Raw genomic sequence first — 17,316 nt, forward strand, 5'->3', positions numbered from 1 at the left:
ACACAGGAATACCCTGTGTGGCCGCGGCTCGTCGGCAGGTCTCCGTTCCTCCTGCCGACCTTTGGGGAGGTTTGGGCGCCTCCCCAAACCTCCCCAAACCTCGGCAGGTCTCCGTTCCTCCTGCCGACCTTTGGGGAGGTTTGGGCGCCTCCCCAAACCTCCCCAAACCTCGGCAGGTCTCCGTTCCTCCTGCCGACCTTTGGGGAGGTTTGGGCGCCTCCCCAAACCTCCCCAAACCTCGGCAGGTCTCCGTTCCTCCTGCCGACCTTTGGGGAGGTTTGGGCGCCTCCCCAAACCTCGGCAGGTCTCCGTTCCTCCTGCCGACCTTTGGGGAGGTTTGGGCGCCTCCCCAAACCTCTGCAGGTCTCCGTTCCTCCGCGCAGACCTGCCGACCTTTGGGGAGGTTTGGGCGCCTCCCCAAACCTCGGCAGGTCTCCGTTCCTCCTGCCGACCTTTGGGGAGGTTTGGGCGCCTCCCCAAACCTCCCCAAACCTCGGCAGGTCTCCGTTCCTCCTGCCGACCTTTGGGGAGGTTTGGGCGCCTCCCCAAACCTCGGCAGGTCTCCGTTCCTCCTGCCGACCTTTGGGGAGGTTTGGGCGCCTCCCCAAACCTCGGCAGGTCTCCGTTCCTCCTGCCGACCTTTGGGGAGGTTTGGGCGCCTCCCCAAACCTCCCCAAACCTCGGCAGGTCTCCGTTCCTCCTGCCGACCTTTGGGGAGGTTTGGGCGCCTCCCCAAACCTCCCCAAACCTCTGCAGGTCTCCGTTCCTCCGCGCAGACCTGCCGACCTTTGGGGAGGTTTGGGCGCCTCCCCAAACCTCCCCAAACCTCGGCAGGTCTCCGTTCCTCCTGCCGACCTTTGGGGAGGTTTGGGCGCCTCCCCAAACCTCCCCAAACCTCGGCAGGTCTCCGTTCCTCCTGCCGACCTTTGGGGAGGTTTGGGCGCCTCCCCAAACCTCCCCAAACCTCGGCAGGTCTCCGTTCCTCCTGCCGACCTTTGGGGAGGTTTGGGCGCCTCCCCAAACCTCGGCAGGTCTCCGTTCCTCCTGCCGACCTTTGGGGAGGTTTGGGCGCCTCCCCAAACCTCCCCAAACCTCGGCAGGTCTCCGTTCCTCCTGCCGACCTTTGGGGAGGTTTGGGCGCCTCCCCAAACCTCGGCAGGTCTCCGTTCCTCCGCGCAGACCTGCCGACCTTTGGGGAGGTTTGGGCGCCTCCCCAAACCTCCCCAAACCTCGGCAGGTCTCCGTTCTTCCTGCCGACCTTTGGGGAGGTTTGGGCGCCTCCCCAAACCTCGGCAGGTCTCCGTTCCTCCTGCCGACCTTTGGGGAGGTTTGGGCGCCTCCCCAAACCTCGGCAGGTCTCCGTTCCTCCGCGCAGACCTGCCGACCTTTGGGGAGGTTTGGGCGCCTCCCCAAACCTCCCCAGGTCTCCGTTCCTGTTTGGGGAGGTTTGGGCGCCTCCCCAAACCTCCCCAAACCTCGGCAGGTCTCCGTTCCTCCGCGCAGACCTGCCGACGTTTGGGGAGGTTTGGGGAGGCGCCCAAACCTCCCCAAAGGTCGGCAGGAAGAACGGAGACCTGCCGAGGTTTGGGGAGGTTTGGGGAGGCGCCCAAACCTCCCCAAAGGTCGGCAGGTCTGCGCGGAGGAACGGAGACCTGCCGAGGTTTGGGGACGTTTGGGGAGGCGCCCAAACCTCCCCAAAGGTCGGCAGGTCTGCGCGGAGGAACGGAGACCTGCCGAGGTTTGGGGAGGTTTGGGGAGGCGCCCAAACCTCCCCAAACAGGAACGGAGACCTGCCGAGGTTTGGGGACGTTTGGGGAGGCGCCCAAACCTCCCCAAAGGTCGGCAGGTCTGCGCGGAGGAACGGAGACCTGCCGAGGTTTGGGGAGGTTTGGGGAGGTGCCCAAACCTCCCCAAACAGGAACGGAGACCTGCCGAGGTTTGGGGACGTTTGGGGAGGCGCCCAAACCTCCCCAAAGGTCGGCAGGTCTGCGCGGAGGAACGGAGACCTGCCGAGGTTTGGGGAGGCGCCCAAACCTCCCCAAACAGGAACGGAGACCTGCCGAGGTTTGGGGACGTTTGGGGAGGCGCCCAAACCTCCCCAAAGGTCGGCAGGTCTGCGCGGAGGAACGGAGACCTGCCGAGGTTTGGGGAGGCGCCCAAACCTCCCCAAACAGGAACGGAGACCTGCCGAGGTTTGGGGACGTTTGGGGAGGCGCCCAAACCTCCCCAAAGGTCGGCAGGTCTGCGCGGAGGAACGGAGACCTGCCGAGGTTTGGGGAGGTTTGGGGAGGCGCCCAAACCTCCCCAAACAGGAACGGAGACCTGCCGAGGTTTGGGGAGGTTTGGGGAGGCGCCCAAACCTCCCCAAAGGTCGGCAGGTCTGCGCGGAGGAACGGAGACCTGCCGAGGTTTGGGGAGGTTTGGGGAGGCGCCCAAACCTCCCCAAACAGGAACGGAGACCTGCCGAGGTTTGGGGACGTTTGGGGAGGCGCCCAAACCTCCCCAAAGGTTGGCAGGTCTGCGCGGAGGAACGGAGACCTGCCGAGGTTTGGGGAGGCGCCCAAACCTCCCCAAACAGGAACGGAGACCTGCCGAGGTTTGGGGACGTTTGGGGAGGCGCCCAAACCTCCCCAAAGGTCGGCAGGTCTGCGCGGAGGAACGGAGACCTGCCGAGGTTTGGGGAGGTTTGGGGAGGCGCCCAAACCTCCCCAAACAGGAACGGAGACCTGCCGAGGTTTGGGGAGGTTTGGGGAGGCGCCCAAACCTCCCCAAAGGTCGGCAGGTCTGCGCGGAGGAACGGAGACCTGCCGAGGTTTGGGGAGGTTTGGGGAGGCGCCCAAACCTCCCCAAACAGGAACGGAGACCTGCCGAGGTTTGGGGAGGTTTGGGGAGGCGCCCAAACCTCCCCAAAGGTCGGCAGGTCTGCGCGGAGGAACGGAGACCTGCCGAGGTTTGGGGAGGCGCCCAAACCTCCCCAAACAGGAACGGAGACCTGCCGAGGTTTGGGGACGTTTGGGGAGGCGCCCAAACCTCCCCAAAGGTCGGCAGGTCTGCGCGGAGGAACGGAGACCTGCCGAGGTTTGGGGAGGTTTGGGGAGGCGCCCAAACCTCCCCAAACAGGAACGGAGACCTGCCGAGGTTTGGGGACGTTTGGGGAGGCGCCCAAACCTCCCCAAAGGTCGGCAGGTCTGCGCGGAGGAACGGAGACCTGCCGAGGTTTGGGGAGGTTTGGGGAGGCGCCCAAACCTCCCCAAACAGGAACGGAGACCTGCCGAGGTTTGGGGAGGTTTGGGGAGGCGCCCAAACCTCCCCAAAGGTCGGCAGGTCTGCGCGGAGGAACGGAGACCTGCCGAGGTTTGGGGAGGTTTGGGGAGGCGCCCAAACCTCCCCAAACAGGAACGGAGACCTGCCGAGGTTTGGGGACGTTTGGGGAGGCGCCCAAACCTCCCCAAAGGTTGGCAGGTCTGCGCGGAGGAACGGAGACCTGCCGAGGTTTGGGGAGGCGCCCAAACCTCCCCAAAGGTCGGCAGGAGGAACGGAGACCTGCCGAGGTTTGGGGAGGTTTGGGGAGGCGCCCAAACCTCCCCAAAGGTCGGCAGGAGGAACGGAGACCTGCCGAGGTTTGGGGAGGTTTGGGGAGGCGCCCAAACCTCCCCAAAGGTCGGCAGGAGGAACGGAGACCTGCCGAGGTTTGGGGAGGCGCCCAAACCTCCCCAAAGGTCGGCAGGAGGAACGGAGACCTGCCGAGGTTTGGGGAGGTTTGGGGAGGCGCCCAAACCTCCCCAAAGGTCGGCAGGAGGAACGGAGACCTGCCGAGGTTTGGGGAGGCGCCCAAACCTCCCCAAAGGTCGGCAGGAGGAACGGAGACCTGCCGAGGTTTGGGGAGGTTTGGGGAGGCGCCCAAACCTCCCCAAAGGTCGGCAGGAGGAACGGAGACCTGCCGAGGTTTGGGGAGGTTTGGGGAGGCGCCCAAACCTCCCCAAAGGTCGGCAGGTCTGCGCGGAGGAACGGAGACCTGCCGAGGTTTGGGGAGGCGCCCAAACCTCCCCAAAGGTCGGCAGGAGGAACGGAGACCTGCCGAGGTTTGGGGAGGCGCCCAAACCTCCCCAAACGTCGGCAAGTCTCCGTTCCTCCGCGCCCTGCCTGCCTGCTTCTTTCCGCTGCGGAAAGAAGCAGGCAGGCAAGGCGCGGAGTTTGGGGAGGTGCGCGCGCACCTCCCCAAACCTCCCCAAACTTCGGCAGGTCTCGGACGGCGGTGGCTTGGGAGAGGTGCGGGCGATCCCGGAAGCACCAAAGCCTCGGCCGCGCACAAGTCCTCGGTAAGTTTTTTTTGTTGACTGGAGTATAAGCCGAAGTGGAATTTTTCAGCCCAAAAAGTGGGCTGAAAAATTCAGCTTATACTCAAGTATATACGGTACATTGAAGAAGGGGAATATTTTTGTAATGCTGAACCAAGATGGTATAGGACAGCAAAACGGAACTAAAAAAGTGCAAGATCTCATCAGTTGAAAAAAGACGATGCTGACTATGAACAGGTGCCAGACTTGTCTGGACTCAGAAACTAAACAGGATTAAGTTAATTAGTATTTGTATCAGAGACCGTCAATGAATGCTAGGCCTATATACTAAATTAAGAATTCAGAAAACCTCTTCGAAGAAGACTGTGGCAAATTGCTGTCATAACAGTGTCATGTTCATCTAGCCACAAAATGTTGACATCTGAGGACAATGTTATGTTTCTATCTTGAAAGTTCTGTGTGCAGAACTGAATTATCCAGACAAACCATAATAATTGGACTTAACTTTACAATCTCAATTTCCTTCCTCAGAGCTTTTGCCTTTATTCTTTGAAGTACCCAAAAGTAAGATTCCTTTTGATTTCAGTCAGATATGATGAGTGAATGGTGTCATCCACTAATTTGTGTGAATTATTTCTCACACTGATAAAATAACTGACGGACATCAAAGTAAATTTATTTGTAAATTTATATAGCTGGTCATCTCATAAATGTGACTCTGAGCAATGTGCAAAATTAAAAACAATACAACAAAAAATCTTTAAGAACCTTTAAAAAGACAAAAGTCATTTAAAAATAATACTTTTAAACTGCCCTACTGAAAAGCAAGAAGCTCTTTACATAGGATGAATTGGAGGAAATAAACATAAACAAGCCAGTTAAAGTTGTCTTTATATAGATTTTTAATTTGAACAAAGAGCACTCACTGGAATCTTTCTTCTAATAGATTCTGTTAATTAGACCTCTAGGAAACTAGAAGAGATCCTTTGTACTAAATAAAGAGATCTTAATTTCTAGATCTAGTCAATTGTCAGCATATAACAGCTAGAAGCTGCAAATATGTAGTGATGTGTTCCAATTGTATATTACGGCACCTTTATCTGGATCATATTTTTATTACAGGTAGTCCTCACTGATTGTAATTGGGATTGAGAATTATCACTGAGCAACACTGTCATAAAGCATGATTTCATGAGCGCACTTGCTTACAATGGCAGTTCCATCAGTCCCAATTGCTATGGTTAGGTGAATCCCATGATCATATGATCACCATTGGTGACTTCGAGCTGGTTTCTCTATTGACTGCTTGTTGGAAGCCAGCAGTGGACTTCGCAAATGTTGATCACGTGATTATGGGATGCTAGACTGTTGTAATAGCAAGCTGGTTGCTAAACTCTAGAGCAGAGGTATCAAACTCCCGGCCCACGGGCCGGACACATCACTCAGAAGCCGCACCCACCTCATTGCCGGCAATGTCGCGCGATGTCACATGATGTTGCGAATTTGACATGTCTGCTCTAGAATGATGATTACATGTCTATCGGGATGGCTGCAATATAAAGACTGGCTGTAAGTCCCCTTTGCTCAGCACCATCATAAGTTCAAACAGTCACTGAATGATTGGTTGTTATACAAGGATTACCTATATAATTCAGTTGTTATTCACTTTTCTATTCAGAGGCACATAAAACAGCTTAAATGCTAATCTGAAGGAAGTTATTTACAGAGGATGTTAAAGAACTCTTGAAGAAACTGCAATAATATAGTATAATATAGTATATGAACTACATAATACATAAGAACTTACTTAAAACAAGTAGCAGGAACCAGTTTGCATCAGAAAAGTAAAAAATATATTTTCAGTTTCCTGCAGCTAAACTCACAATAACATTAACTACAAGATCACAGAGAAGCCCTGTAATAGTTTCTTAGTTTGCAAATGGGAGAATTCTGTAATTCATGTAATTCCAAGAATTTAAATGGGGTACTTTCTGGCAGGCTTTCAAGATCTGTTATTGTACCCTACAATAATTTACTTCAAAGAATTCTTGCAGTGTCTGTTTTCTGGCCTGGCCTATCTTGAAGAGCTGACACTAGTGAATCATATAGAGTTTGTGTCCTAATTGCATTCTCTTCTGCTCAATTGATGGAACGCTGACAGCCTTCATCTGATGTACTATCAAAATAAAGCTACAGATAGTATCTTTGTTTATTTCAGAAGCCAGAACTGTTTTCTTTCCTTCTTACACTTTAAGTTTATAAAAAAATCAGGAAAAAGAAATGCCATATTGATACTGCATGACACTTAGTCATGTTTAATCTGTTTCACTTGTGGTCTATCAGGATGGATCAAAGGAAAGGACCACCTCAGCCATTTTTAAGCAATTGAGAGATCATGAGGCTTTGTGCAATAAACCATCCAAACACAGCACAAATCATTCAGTGAAGGGATTTCAGCAGATTTCAAGAACTTTCCTCACTAGAAAAAAAAAAGATAAGGTAAACAGTCTGGTTTATCAGTTTCTCCAGCTACTACAGAATCTGCATTTTTTTCTTAATACATGGATACTGTTTATCTAAGGGTCTTATGCAACTGCCATTGCTTGTTAAAACGACTTCTGATCTAGTTTTCTCTTTCTGTTCATTCTCAAATAGCTGTTAGGCAGATAAATTATATTATTTGGTTTATGGAACTGATTGAGAACAACAATTTTTTTTAAAAAAAAAGTAGTATTTTTTATCATTTTTACCCTGCTCTGTTTCTGAAGGTGATTTACAAGGTTAGTGATGTGATTAAATCTTATGATCTAAACCATGGGTGTCAAACTCGATCACGTCATGTGACATGACGTATCACAATATTTCTTTGCCTTAGCGGAGCCAGTGTGGGCGTGCCTGTGCGTGACACATCCGGCCCATGGACTGCCAGTTTGACACCCATGATCTAAACCGTATAAATTGGGATAGAAATCCAAATTAAATCATTTCTGATAGATGGCTCTCTAGACTGACTTTGAGCACAACTGACAAAGGAGAGCCTACCAGTTTTCAGAAATACAGTTTTTATAACATTCAATTAAAAACTATAACTGTTAGTTTATATTCTGTACTCTGGAACAATGGGAAAAAAGTTTTTACCTTGTGTTACATTCTTTCAGATCCTTGAAAAGTGCTATCATATCCCATCTCAGTCTTTACTTATGAAAGTGAAATCCTCGATTTCCATCAAGGTCTTTATATAATTTTTACCTAGTAAACTGATTGTTCCCATTGTTCTTCTTTTACTCTTAATGATCACATTTGATATAACCACCTTTAACTTCATCTTTATACAATAATCAGTATATCTATTGATCAGGATAGAATAAAGTGGAAATTACTTCCATTATTTGGAAATTATACTTTTGTTGATATACACTGTATTTTTCTTTTCTGCATTATTACTTCTGAGTCTTTCTGAGGATTTACACTAAAAATTAGGATCTTAAATATATCTGAAAGAATGATTGCCTCTATTATTGCATATATTTTAAATGTGTACCAGTACACAACAAAACAATCACCAAGCAAATTCTTCAAGAGCAACTGTAGTAGTTATTCTAACAGCTGGTACTATCCTAAGACAACCAAAGAGTTTAACTTAATCAACACATAAATCATGTTATAGCCAATAAGGATTGGAGTGACATTTCTAGAATATTTAAAGAACACAAGATGATGCAGCTGGGTTTGTGTCACATATTTGAAATGGTTTGTGGAATATTTTAATGTAGGATGAGGACAAATGTTCTTGAAACACTAATTTAAAGCAGGTAGGAGAAGTGAACTAGGAATTGCTGTTTTCTTTGAAGAAATGCTGATGTTCTATGCACAAAAATAAACTTCCCATGTTTAACTAATTTACTTCATGAACACATTTTTCATTCTTTTCATGTAGAATTGTTTGAGATAATTTCACACCCTCTACATAGAAAAATAAAATAAAAATGAGGGTAATCCACTAGATAATTTATTTAGTTTGGGATTAGCACTTGGTTAACTGAAACTTATTTTGCTACTATGTTGCTGAACCAATCAAAGAATGGATGAAATTAACTTTTCCTTTCTCCTTCTAATTTGTAATCCCCTTACAAATAAATTATAACACCATTGCACTTACCTGAGATTATAATAAAATGGGCTATCAAGCACAAAAAATCAAGAATTCAGGCAGTTCAAATGAATATAGGTGTATGCTAATGCTCTCTACGTGAATCTGAACTACTAATAGTCAAAGCAAATTGGTGGCAGGTAAGAGTAAATGGAATTCAAGGTGGACTGGACGTAGAACTCTTGTGGGCACAAAGGGACTTGAGACTGATGACGGGTTTAAGCCCTTCCTCGGGTTCAACCTGGTAATTTCCTACAGGGGCAGAGTTAATTCTAGTAATATATCCTGTAATAGTCTCTTAGCATTCTGCTATCTACATAAAAATGAGATTAGTCTGTATTTAGATATTTCACAGAGTGATGCTGATGTTACAGCAGAAAGATACTAGATTTACTGATATTGAGATTTTTATGTGCCACCCTGAGCAGCTTATAGGAGTGTAATAGTAATTAAATAGTAAGCAATATTTTCAGTAAAATGTAAAATCAAGGTGTTTTTTAAAAATTAAAATATCTGCATGAGATAATGAAAAGCTCTTGCATGTTGCTAAAGCAGTATTTGAAAAAATAAATGTCTGTCTCATGCCCCAATGTCTTGCATTTTTCTAGGTTTTTCCAGTGATCTCTTCAAAAGAAAGCCAAATTGTAACAAATAATAAGGTAATCAATGCAAAGCAACTTGAAAAACAAAATGAAACATAACCGACAGATAGGAATAACACAATGCCCTTCAAGATTTATTCCTTCAGATATGCTGAGAGTCACCTTGAACCACAAGATGGGGTGGCAAATAAATTTGATAAGTAAATAAAATACCCATGTATTTGCTCTACACAGACATAGAAAACTCAGGAAGCAATATATCTGGTAGCTTATGCTTTTCTTTAAATTGAAGATCTCCTGCATAAGTTAGAAAAAAATCTAAAACAAATACACATAAGAGTTTTAAGTTTAAGCTGTGGTGGCGCAGTGCTTAGATTGCAGGGGTTCGATCCTTATCAGCTCAAGATTGACTCAGCTTTCCATCCTTCCGAGATCAGTAAAATGATGACACAGATTGTTGGGGGCAGACTCTAAACCGCTTAGAGAAGGCTGTAAAGCACTGTGAAGTGGTATATAAGTCTAAGTGCTATTTAAGCAGCAGAGATTTCTACTTAACTCAGTCCAAGAAGCAGGATATTTCCTTGAAAAATTTAAAGAGAAAATAGAGGAGATACAAGTAGGCTCAAAAGAAAGGATCTAGGTAGCAAATGCAGCAAGAGATTGAGGAAGAGACTACTGTGATAGGCACTACAGGTGTAGACTTTTTATGTTCACAGTGTAAACATCAATTTTAAATGCCTAATGTGGAATACAAAATGGGCAAATACCTTGCAGAAAAGAAAAAAGTATTTCACTATTTTAAAAAGTTAAAGCAAGATATAATTGGTTTATTGGAAATGTAAGTAAAAGGACAAAAATATTTGATTCATAAAAATTTGAGCCAACATTTTATTATGTCAGGGACAAGTAAGCAAATGAGTTGTTTATAAACCCACAACTATGATCAAAACTGGTATTGACTGATGATTATGGTAAATATGTAGGGGTTGAAATTAATTTGAAAAACCAAGATTGTGATATATGCCTCAAATGATAACAAAGCTATATTCTTTAAAGGACAATGAAAAACTAATAGATTTCCCATATGAAAATTGGTGTTTTTTAGGAGACTGAAATGGCATAGTTTGCCCACAAAAATACAGAATCTCTGTGAAAGGCATTAAAAAACAACTGATGGTATTTTTTTTAAATGATGGATAACTTTAAATCTATAGAAATTGTAACTAAAAATATACTTCTCTGAAAAAAAAAGATCTTGTTGAAGAATAGATACATTTTGGATTTCTAAAAATCTTGGTACATGTATTAGCAAAGTGGAGAGATACTGCCAGACTTTCAATAATCTAGTGTCTTTAACATACAAGAAGAGAGTTAGAACATAAAGGGAAGCTAAAGCAAACTTTACTGCAAAGGGAATCAATAATGGAGGATTGTAAAAAGAAATGAAAGAATTTTTTGAGATCAATATTTAAAAAATAATCATGTGAAATCATAACTTTTCTGATTAGGATTTATGAGCAGCCAACCAGAAACTACTTATGGAAGATTTTTTTTAAAAAAAAATGATAACAGCACGTGCACAAAGATTGAAAAATACTGAAATGGCAGAATTTGAAGAAATGGCAAAGTGACTTGTTTGGGGATTAAACAATAAATACTATTATAAAAGACTGAAGATCCTTTATTAACTTTTGAAAATAAAAATAAAATGAGTAATTTTTGGATTTTCTGATTAAAAAGGATTGAATATGGGAAGATAGGATTTTTCTTTATTCGTGTTACAACATCTAATAAAATTATATATTAAGGAATCTTGCTGCCAATATCAGATTGGAGAGTAAAATTATAGAATATGTAATAAAGGCAAAGTTGAGAATATATATCCATAATGGAAGTGTAATCAAATGTAAATGGGAGTGGTTCCCTTATATACTATACATTACACAGCAAGAGAGTTTTAGACAGAATCTGATTTCTAAAATAAAACTATGAGACTGATAAAAAAGATACATAAACTAAACAAATAATAGTAATCTTCAGTGTTCAGTGTAAAGCACAATGTTCATGTTGTGGTCATCATTTGGAGAAACAAATGGAAAGAAATGGAAAATATATCACTAGAAAATTTTCCCATGATGTTTTTATTCTTCATTTCTCCCTACTTTATTCTCCTGTTGCAATCTAATATAGATATTTTCCTTTTATTATTCTAACAATAAAAATATATTTCAAATTAAATAAATCTTACATAGATGAGTTACACAGACACGTGTGTGCATACCACCAAGACGGGTACAATTGAAGCTCTAATAGATATAATTTATTCATGGCTTCTATGTTTAAGATTTATAGTGTATTTGTTTGAAATAGTTGTAATTGAAAATATTAAAGCCTGGTGTCACTTAAATCTATCAGAACCATAATAGACATAATTGACTTTAATTTTGTAACTCAGCTGCTTTAGTTCTAAGCATTTGCTTTTTTTTTCCATGTCACTTATGTTGATAGTATATGTGTTAGTGATACTGCATGGGTGGGCCAATGGCTATTTGATTGGCAGGAACAGTCTGTTGCCATAGTCGTTTATAATTCCTGTCTATGCTAGGATAGCTTGTACTTCACTTAGCAGCAGACAGGTCAAGACACTTACTAGGAGAGACTGAGACAAAGGCAAAGCAGGCCCTGAAAAGTGAATCTCTGCTTTAAAATCCTCAGTTGTACTAGATACTATTTTGTATTACTATTTTTTTTTGTAATGCCCTTTTATTGAAAATAATTTTGGACCAAGTGACAATAGTATAATGTCAAAACCAGGGAAAACTTCCTTAAATCATGGCTTGGTTTCTTTTGATCTTCCAAGTACAAAAGAGCCTTTGCCACATCAAACTGTGATGAAGATATTTAGCATCAGCATTATTACCCAAGGTCTTCCTTTTTGTCGTAGACGGGTAAGTGTTAAAATGTTTGCCCCTTCTATGGGAAGGGATATACCTAAGATATGAAATTACATATCTCAAGTATTGTAACTTGGTTGTAAATATTTCCAGTTCATAAATCATTATTTCTTTATAGTAAGAAAAATAAGTATATAATATATGCTTTAAGAAGGTTTGATTCCTTTTTATTAGCACGCTTATTAATCTCAAAATAAATGTCAAAGAACAAATACATTATGAAAAAAATAATGTGTAGCATTTTCTGGAAATTTCCTCAGTGTTTCAGCAAGATAACTTCCTTTGTAAATGCTGATACAGATGAGGAATAAATACATGTTATTTGAGAAACATATATATTTTTTACCTTGTTGAAATGGTAACATTAATATTTTATATGATTAAAGTGTACTGAACATTTCTATGTCATAAAATGATTTGGTTTCTCAGTAATAAATTGCTAACTTTTAAGTTACTGTAATTTTAAATATTACTAATAAAGTCAAATAATTATATGTATTTCTTACATTGCTTTCATATTTCATGTCTATCTTAAATTTCTTAATTCCAAAAACTTCTAATTAAACTATACTGTAATACTTCAGCAAAATGCTTTGATCACACTATATTACATGAGTTGTTTAATATGGTATATTTGTATTTCTCAAATACTTCTTAAGCTTTGCTTGAAATTTTGAATGAATTTCCCATGATGTGATTAGATATCAATTCAAGATATCTATTGTTCTCTCAAACATTTACACAGTGAAATCACTGAAAATAATTTCTTAAATGATCTTGCTTGCACTTAATGCTAGAAAGTTTCCTTCTCATTTAGACTGCAGATTGGATGATCTATCAGTTGGGGTTACCTGATATGTATGCTACAGTTTACTTACATTAAAACAGATGCGGTAACGATGCTTAGTAATGCTTCTGAAAGTTAACACTATTTCTCTTTAGGAAAAAAAACATAATTCTTAAATATAATCAATATTTTGAACATTCTTAATTATTTAAACCTTTATAGTACCAGTTTTCTCCTTGTGTGAACTCAGTCATGTATAGGAAGCAAAAGCGTACAGCAATCCTTGCAGTAAAAATACTTTCTGTTAGGAGATCTGACAGTTCAAGTCTTATGTGTCTCTATCACTAGTTATATTCAGCTTCCATTGAGCGCATTACTATAAATGGCCATAGAACTCAACAGTAACCATCTATATTTCTTTTACTTGAATCAAGAAGCATAAAGAGGTCTAGCTAGTTTTTTATATATATTAAATGCTGGATCTTTTCATTTTAACATGCAAAGGTATTTAGCAGTCTCTAGCTCACAACTGAAACATCTATAATAGGAAAACTATTTCTCAACTAAATGAAATCTCACTTCCGGCTATACAATATTTCTTAAAAAGCTCAACATTAGAATTCCCGGTTGAAAGTTTAATCTTGCTTATTATTAATATTAAAGAAAGTTACATTGTCATTTTGGTTTGCTCATTTCACTGCAAAGAAGCAATCTCTATTCTTGTGAAAGCCTGCAATTTTGCAGTATGATTCAGTGGATTTTAGAAGCTGCAGGAAACTGAAGTCATTTCATTTTTATCTGGTCTCCTACCTGTTATTTTACACAATGAAGTCTGATTGTTTGTTTAATATCTCTCTAAGCAGTTAGTAGTTTTACTCAGCTAACTTAAAAGTAAAAACGTATATCTTACACAGACATGCAACATGCTAATATAGCGCAAGCTTCATAGCTATCATCTTCTGTTTGGATTATTGCAGTGCTGATTAAATGGAGCTAGTCTTGGAAGAATATTGGAAGCTTCAGCTACTACAGAATGCGCCTGCATGAGCAATCTTGGTTGCTCAAAGAATGGTGCACATAACACCTCTGTTGCCCAAGCTGCATTGGGTGCCAGTTTGCTTCCAGGTCCAGTTCAGGGTGTTGGTTTATTAACTTTAAATCCCTACATGGCACAAGGCTATGTTACCTATGGAGCTGTCTTTGCTCCATTTTTTTCATGTGCAAATTCTGTAAGAGGAATAGATATATAGATACTTATTTTGTGGCAGCCTAAAGTAATACAATGCTGAAATGATTGGGGGGGGGAATGATTGGTTATTCATACTTTTTTATGCATAATTCAATCCAGTAAAATTTATGTATAATTTGTAACATTTGGGAGAATTATTTGCTCTATAAAGCTAAAGTTCCAAAAGGTTTTCTTGATAATATCATTAGTGACATGTAGATAATGATAAATGTAGCATTTATGGACAATCTTTAAACTTGACCTTTATAGGAATTGCTTTTGCATTCTTAATACTATGTAGTATAGTTAGTGAAAAACACTGAAAAAACGCTTATAACAAGTTCATATTGAAAGTGTTACAATTTTAAGTTTACTCTTTTCAGTATTGCAAAACAGTAATAACTTCATAAAATGTTAATGTCTATACTTGCAACAATCAAGCAGAGCCAAATGGAGGCACATAGCTATCTTAGGGTACTGGAAAGCAGATGAGTAAAATAGACTTTGCTTATCTTTCTTATTTCTGAAATGTCCTCTACTTTCCCAGCTTAATTTTCTCCCTAACCTGAATAGCTGAGTCTATTCTGAAACTAGTCATTGAACTGTAGCAGCCTTCAGATTTTATTTTATAATAAATTGGTACGGTATCCTACTAAAATAAAGTTTATCACTAATAAATCTGTGAAATGTGCGCATTATATTAATTTCAAAACTAAAATTTAATACGCAAAAGTTGCATGGGACAAAAGTATGATGAGCTGAAAAGGAAATGTTTGTAACCTCATTTAATGATTGATTGATTGATTACTACCTCTTCGAACAAAAATACACTTGGCAGGTAACATAAACATCAGACTGCCAACTTTGTTCTAGAAGTTTTCAATCTCTGCTTGGATTCATAGTTAACATCCCCAAAACATTGTTCAATGAATCAAAGATTAGCATTTACATTAAAAAAGTGTACTGTTTGGCAGCTCCTACTTTTTATTTCCATCTCTTTCAATCTGAATAGCTTCTCCATTAGTTGATCTCACCGAAACATATGCCCTGGTTTTGTGTTCTTTAACTTTTTATTAATGCCAGACTTGTCCGAGTCACTGCATATTGCCAATCATGAGAATCCTTATAGAGTGCCAGCCTAAAAAAGATGAATTATTTGTGACCATAGCAAGTTTACATTCTTGGATAAAGACTATAAACTAAACTATTCATTTGAAAAAAAAGGATTTATTATAGGCTTCAGTAGCTCACAAAGTTTACGGAATTCAAACAATGTTTAGAAAAACATACATATAACTACAGGGAAATTAAATTTAATTTGGTCAACTTGTATAGGTACACACTATGTTGTAATACTGCACTTTTACTATATTAAATATACTTTTATAAAAATACATGCTGATAAAGCATTTCATTGTGTGTGATCTGATGAAATTTGAAAAAAGTTATTTCTTAGTTTGCAGAATTTTAACCGTCAGGCATTAAGATTCTACCTCTGAAATTCAGAATTCATCCCTTTTTACCTTGAGGGAAGAGGACCTTTAAGATCACTTTGCAGAGAAAAAATTCATATAGTCCTGTGAAAGAAGTCAGACTTATTTAACATTTTCTCTGCAAATACTAAATTACAGACTGTCACATCTGTTTTATTAAATATTTGCCATGGAATGCATTGTTAGTATTTTAGTGGTGCATAAATAAATATGCAGTTCTAATTGTTCTGAGCTACATACAAATGGCAGACATTCCTGAAAGCAAGTTGCTATTAATAACACTGTTATACATTTTCTTCTCATGATAATGCCAACAGCTGACAAGAATGCAAGCAGTCTTGGCTATTTGCTTTAGTGTAGTTGCATTCCATTCACATTTTTCTCATAGCACGTTGTTCTTCAACAACCCATTTTAAGAGGTTCCCTAATTCCAAGATGGGTATTAATTCATAATTTTGGCACAGTTCCTTGCACTTAAGAAAGAAGTGTTTATTGCAGACCTATTCTTTGATGCTAACAATATTATGTTGATGTTAGTTTCATTTTAGGTTTTAATTATTTACTGGTTCCATATGTTACTGATTTTGTTCCTTGAGAATATGTCTTCTTCCTGAACAGGATTATTATTGACATAATTTTATATACCGAATTTTCAAATTTACATTCAGTTTAACTACTACTTTATCAGATAGGTGAAACAGGGTTTAGAAATGTTTACGGTGCAAGGGTTGGCTTAAGGATCTCAAGATAAGGATAATGTAAAAGCTAATGTCTGGACTGATGCAATTTTGATTTATTGATCTAGATTTTCAGTTTTTGCTTGCATATACATATGAGAAGTAAATGGTTGACCTTATATGTACTTTCAAAGTAGCACTGCCAATTCTTACATATAGTTCATATTAACTCATTTTACAAATATTGTACACTGCCCAATCATAGGCTCTTAGGTTCTTTACAATAATCAGTATAAAACAAAGTTCTTTTTTAAAAAAACACCTACAAAATCAACACAAAAAACAAAGACTTAAACATAGGCTTAGTATATACTTAAACAATGATCAGGACAATATATAATAACATGCTATCCAACTATTACCTACATTTAAACCCAAAGAAAGATGATAGTCTTCACCTCTTTCCTAAATAATAACAGAGAGAGTATTTTTGTGGCCCTGAGCATTTGATAGAATGGGATAGCCCCCAAATGGCCCTTTTCTATGATCTAACCCCCTTCTCTCAAGTGGAGACAATCATAAACTGTCCTGGATAAAGCATAAAATGGGCAAATTCTTGCTTAGACAAGATGTCCTTGTAGAGGATATTTTTTGTAATTTAAAAAGTTTGTATTTAATACTCCTTCAGTCTTTCTCCCCATGTGTATATTATAGGCTTTCTCATTGCACTTTCCTTAATAGTGGAGTTGGGAGATAGAGGCTACATTGAAGAAGGGGCTTCACTGAATAAGGGGCAAAAGATGCCCCCAGGATTACCCACACATCTCATATCAGTCACACTATCAACATCAACACAGCTGGAGATTCCTTCAGCTTCCTGGTTACTGCTGACAGAAAAGCTGTCTGTTTGCCTGAGTGGTCAGTTCAGAAATCTCATAGGAGCCACAGCATCACCTGAATCTATTGGTCCCCTTCCCTCAGCAGTAATTGGGCAGCCTTCTCTAAACACATGGAAAAGATTTTCTCATCCTAACAATAAAATAAGTACATAGGCCCGTGTTTTGAACTCATAAAAACGTTCTTATGTTTTAGCCTCTTAATTATCCTTTGTTAAATAAAAGGTCTGT

The 17,316-nt window shown here is 41.0% G+C and overlaps 1 protein-coding gene across 2 annotated transcripts in view; it reads left to right on the forward strand.

Moving 5' to 3' along the window:
• FBXW7 (F-box and WD repeat domain containing 7) overlaps positions 1–17,316 on the forward strand; it is a 123,394-nt gene that overhangs the window by 50,348 nt on the left and 55,730 nt on the right. The window contains exon 1 of one of the 2 annotated variants that reach the window (XM_081332829.1): positions 11,759–11,998. The exons of the other annotated variant lie outside the window; for it this stretch is intronic. Coding sequence (XP_081188955.1) covers positions 11,852–11,998 — 147 coding nt within the window. The 5' untranslated portion in view covers positions 11,759–11,851. Of the gene's footprint in view, positions 1–11,758; positions 11,999–17,316 lie in introns of those variants that run through there. 2 annotated transcript variants of the gene reach the window in all.

Source organism: Vipera berus (assembly GCF_964194415.1).
Source record: "Vipera berus genome assembly, chromosome: 7".
In the NCBI taxonomy this organism is placed as follows: Eukaryota; Metazoa; Chordata; class Lepidosauria; order Squamata; family Viperidae; genus Vipera; species Vipera berus.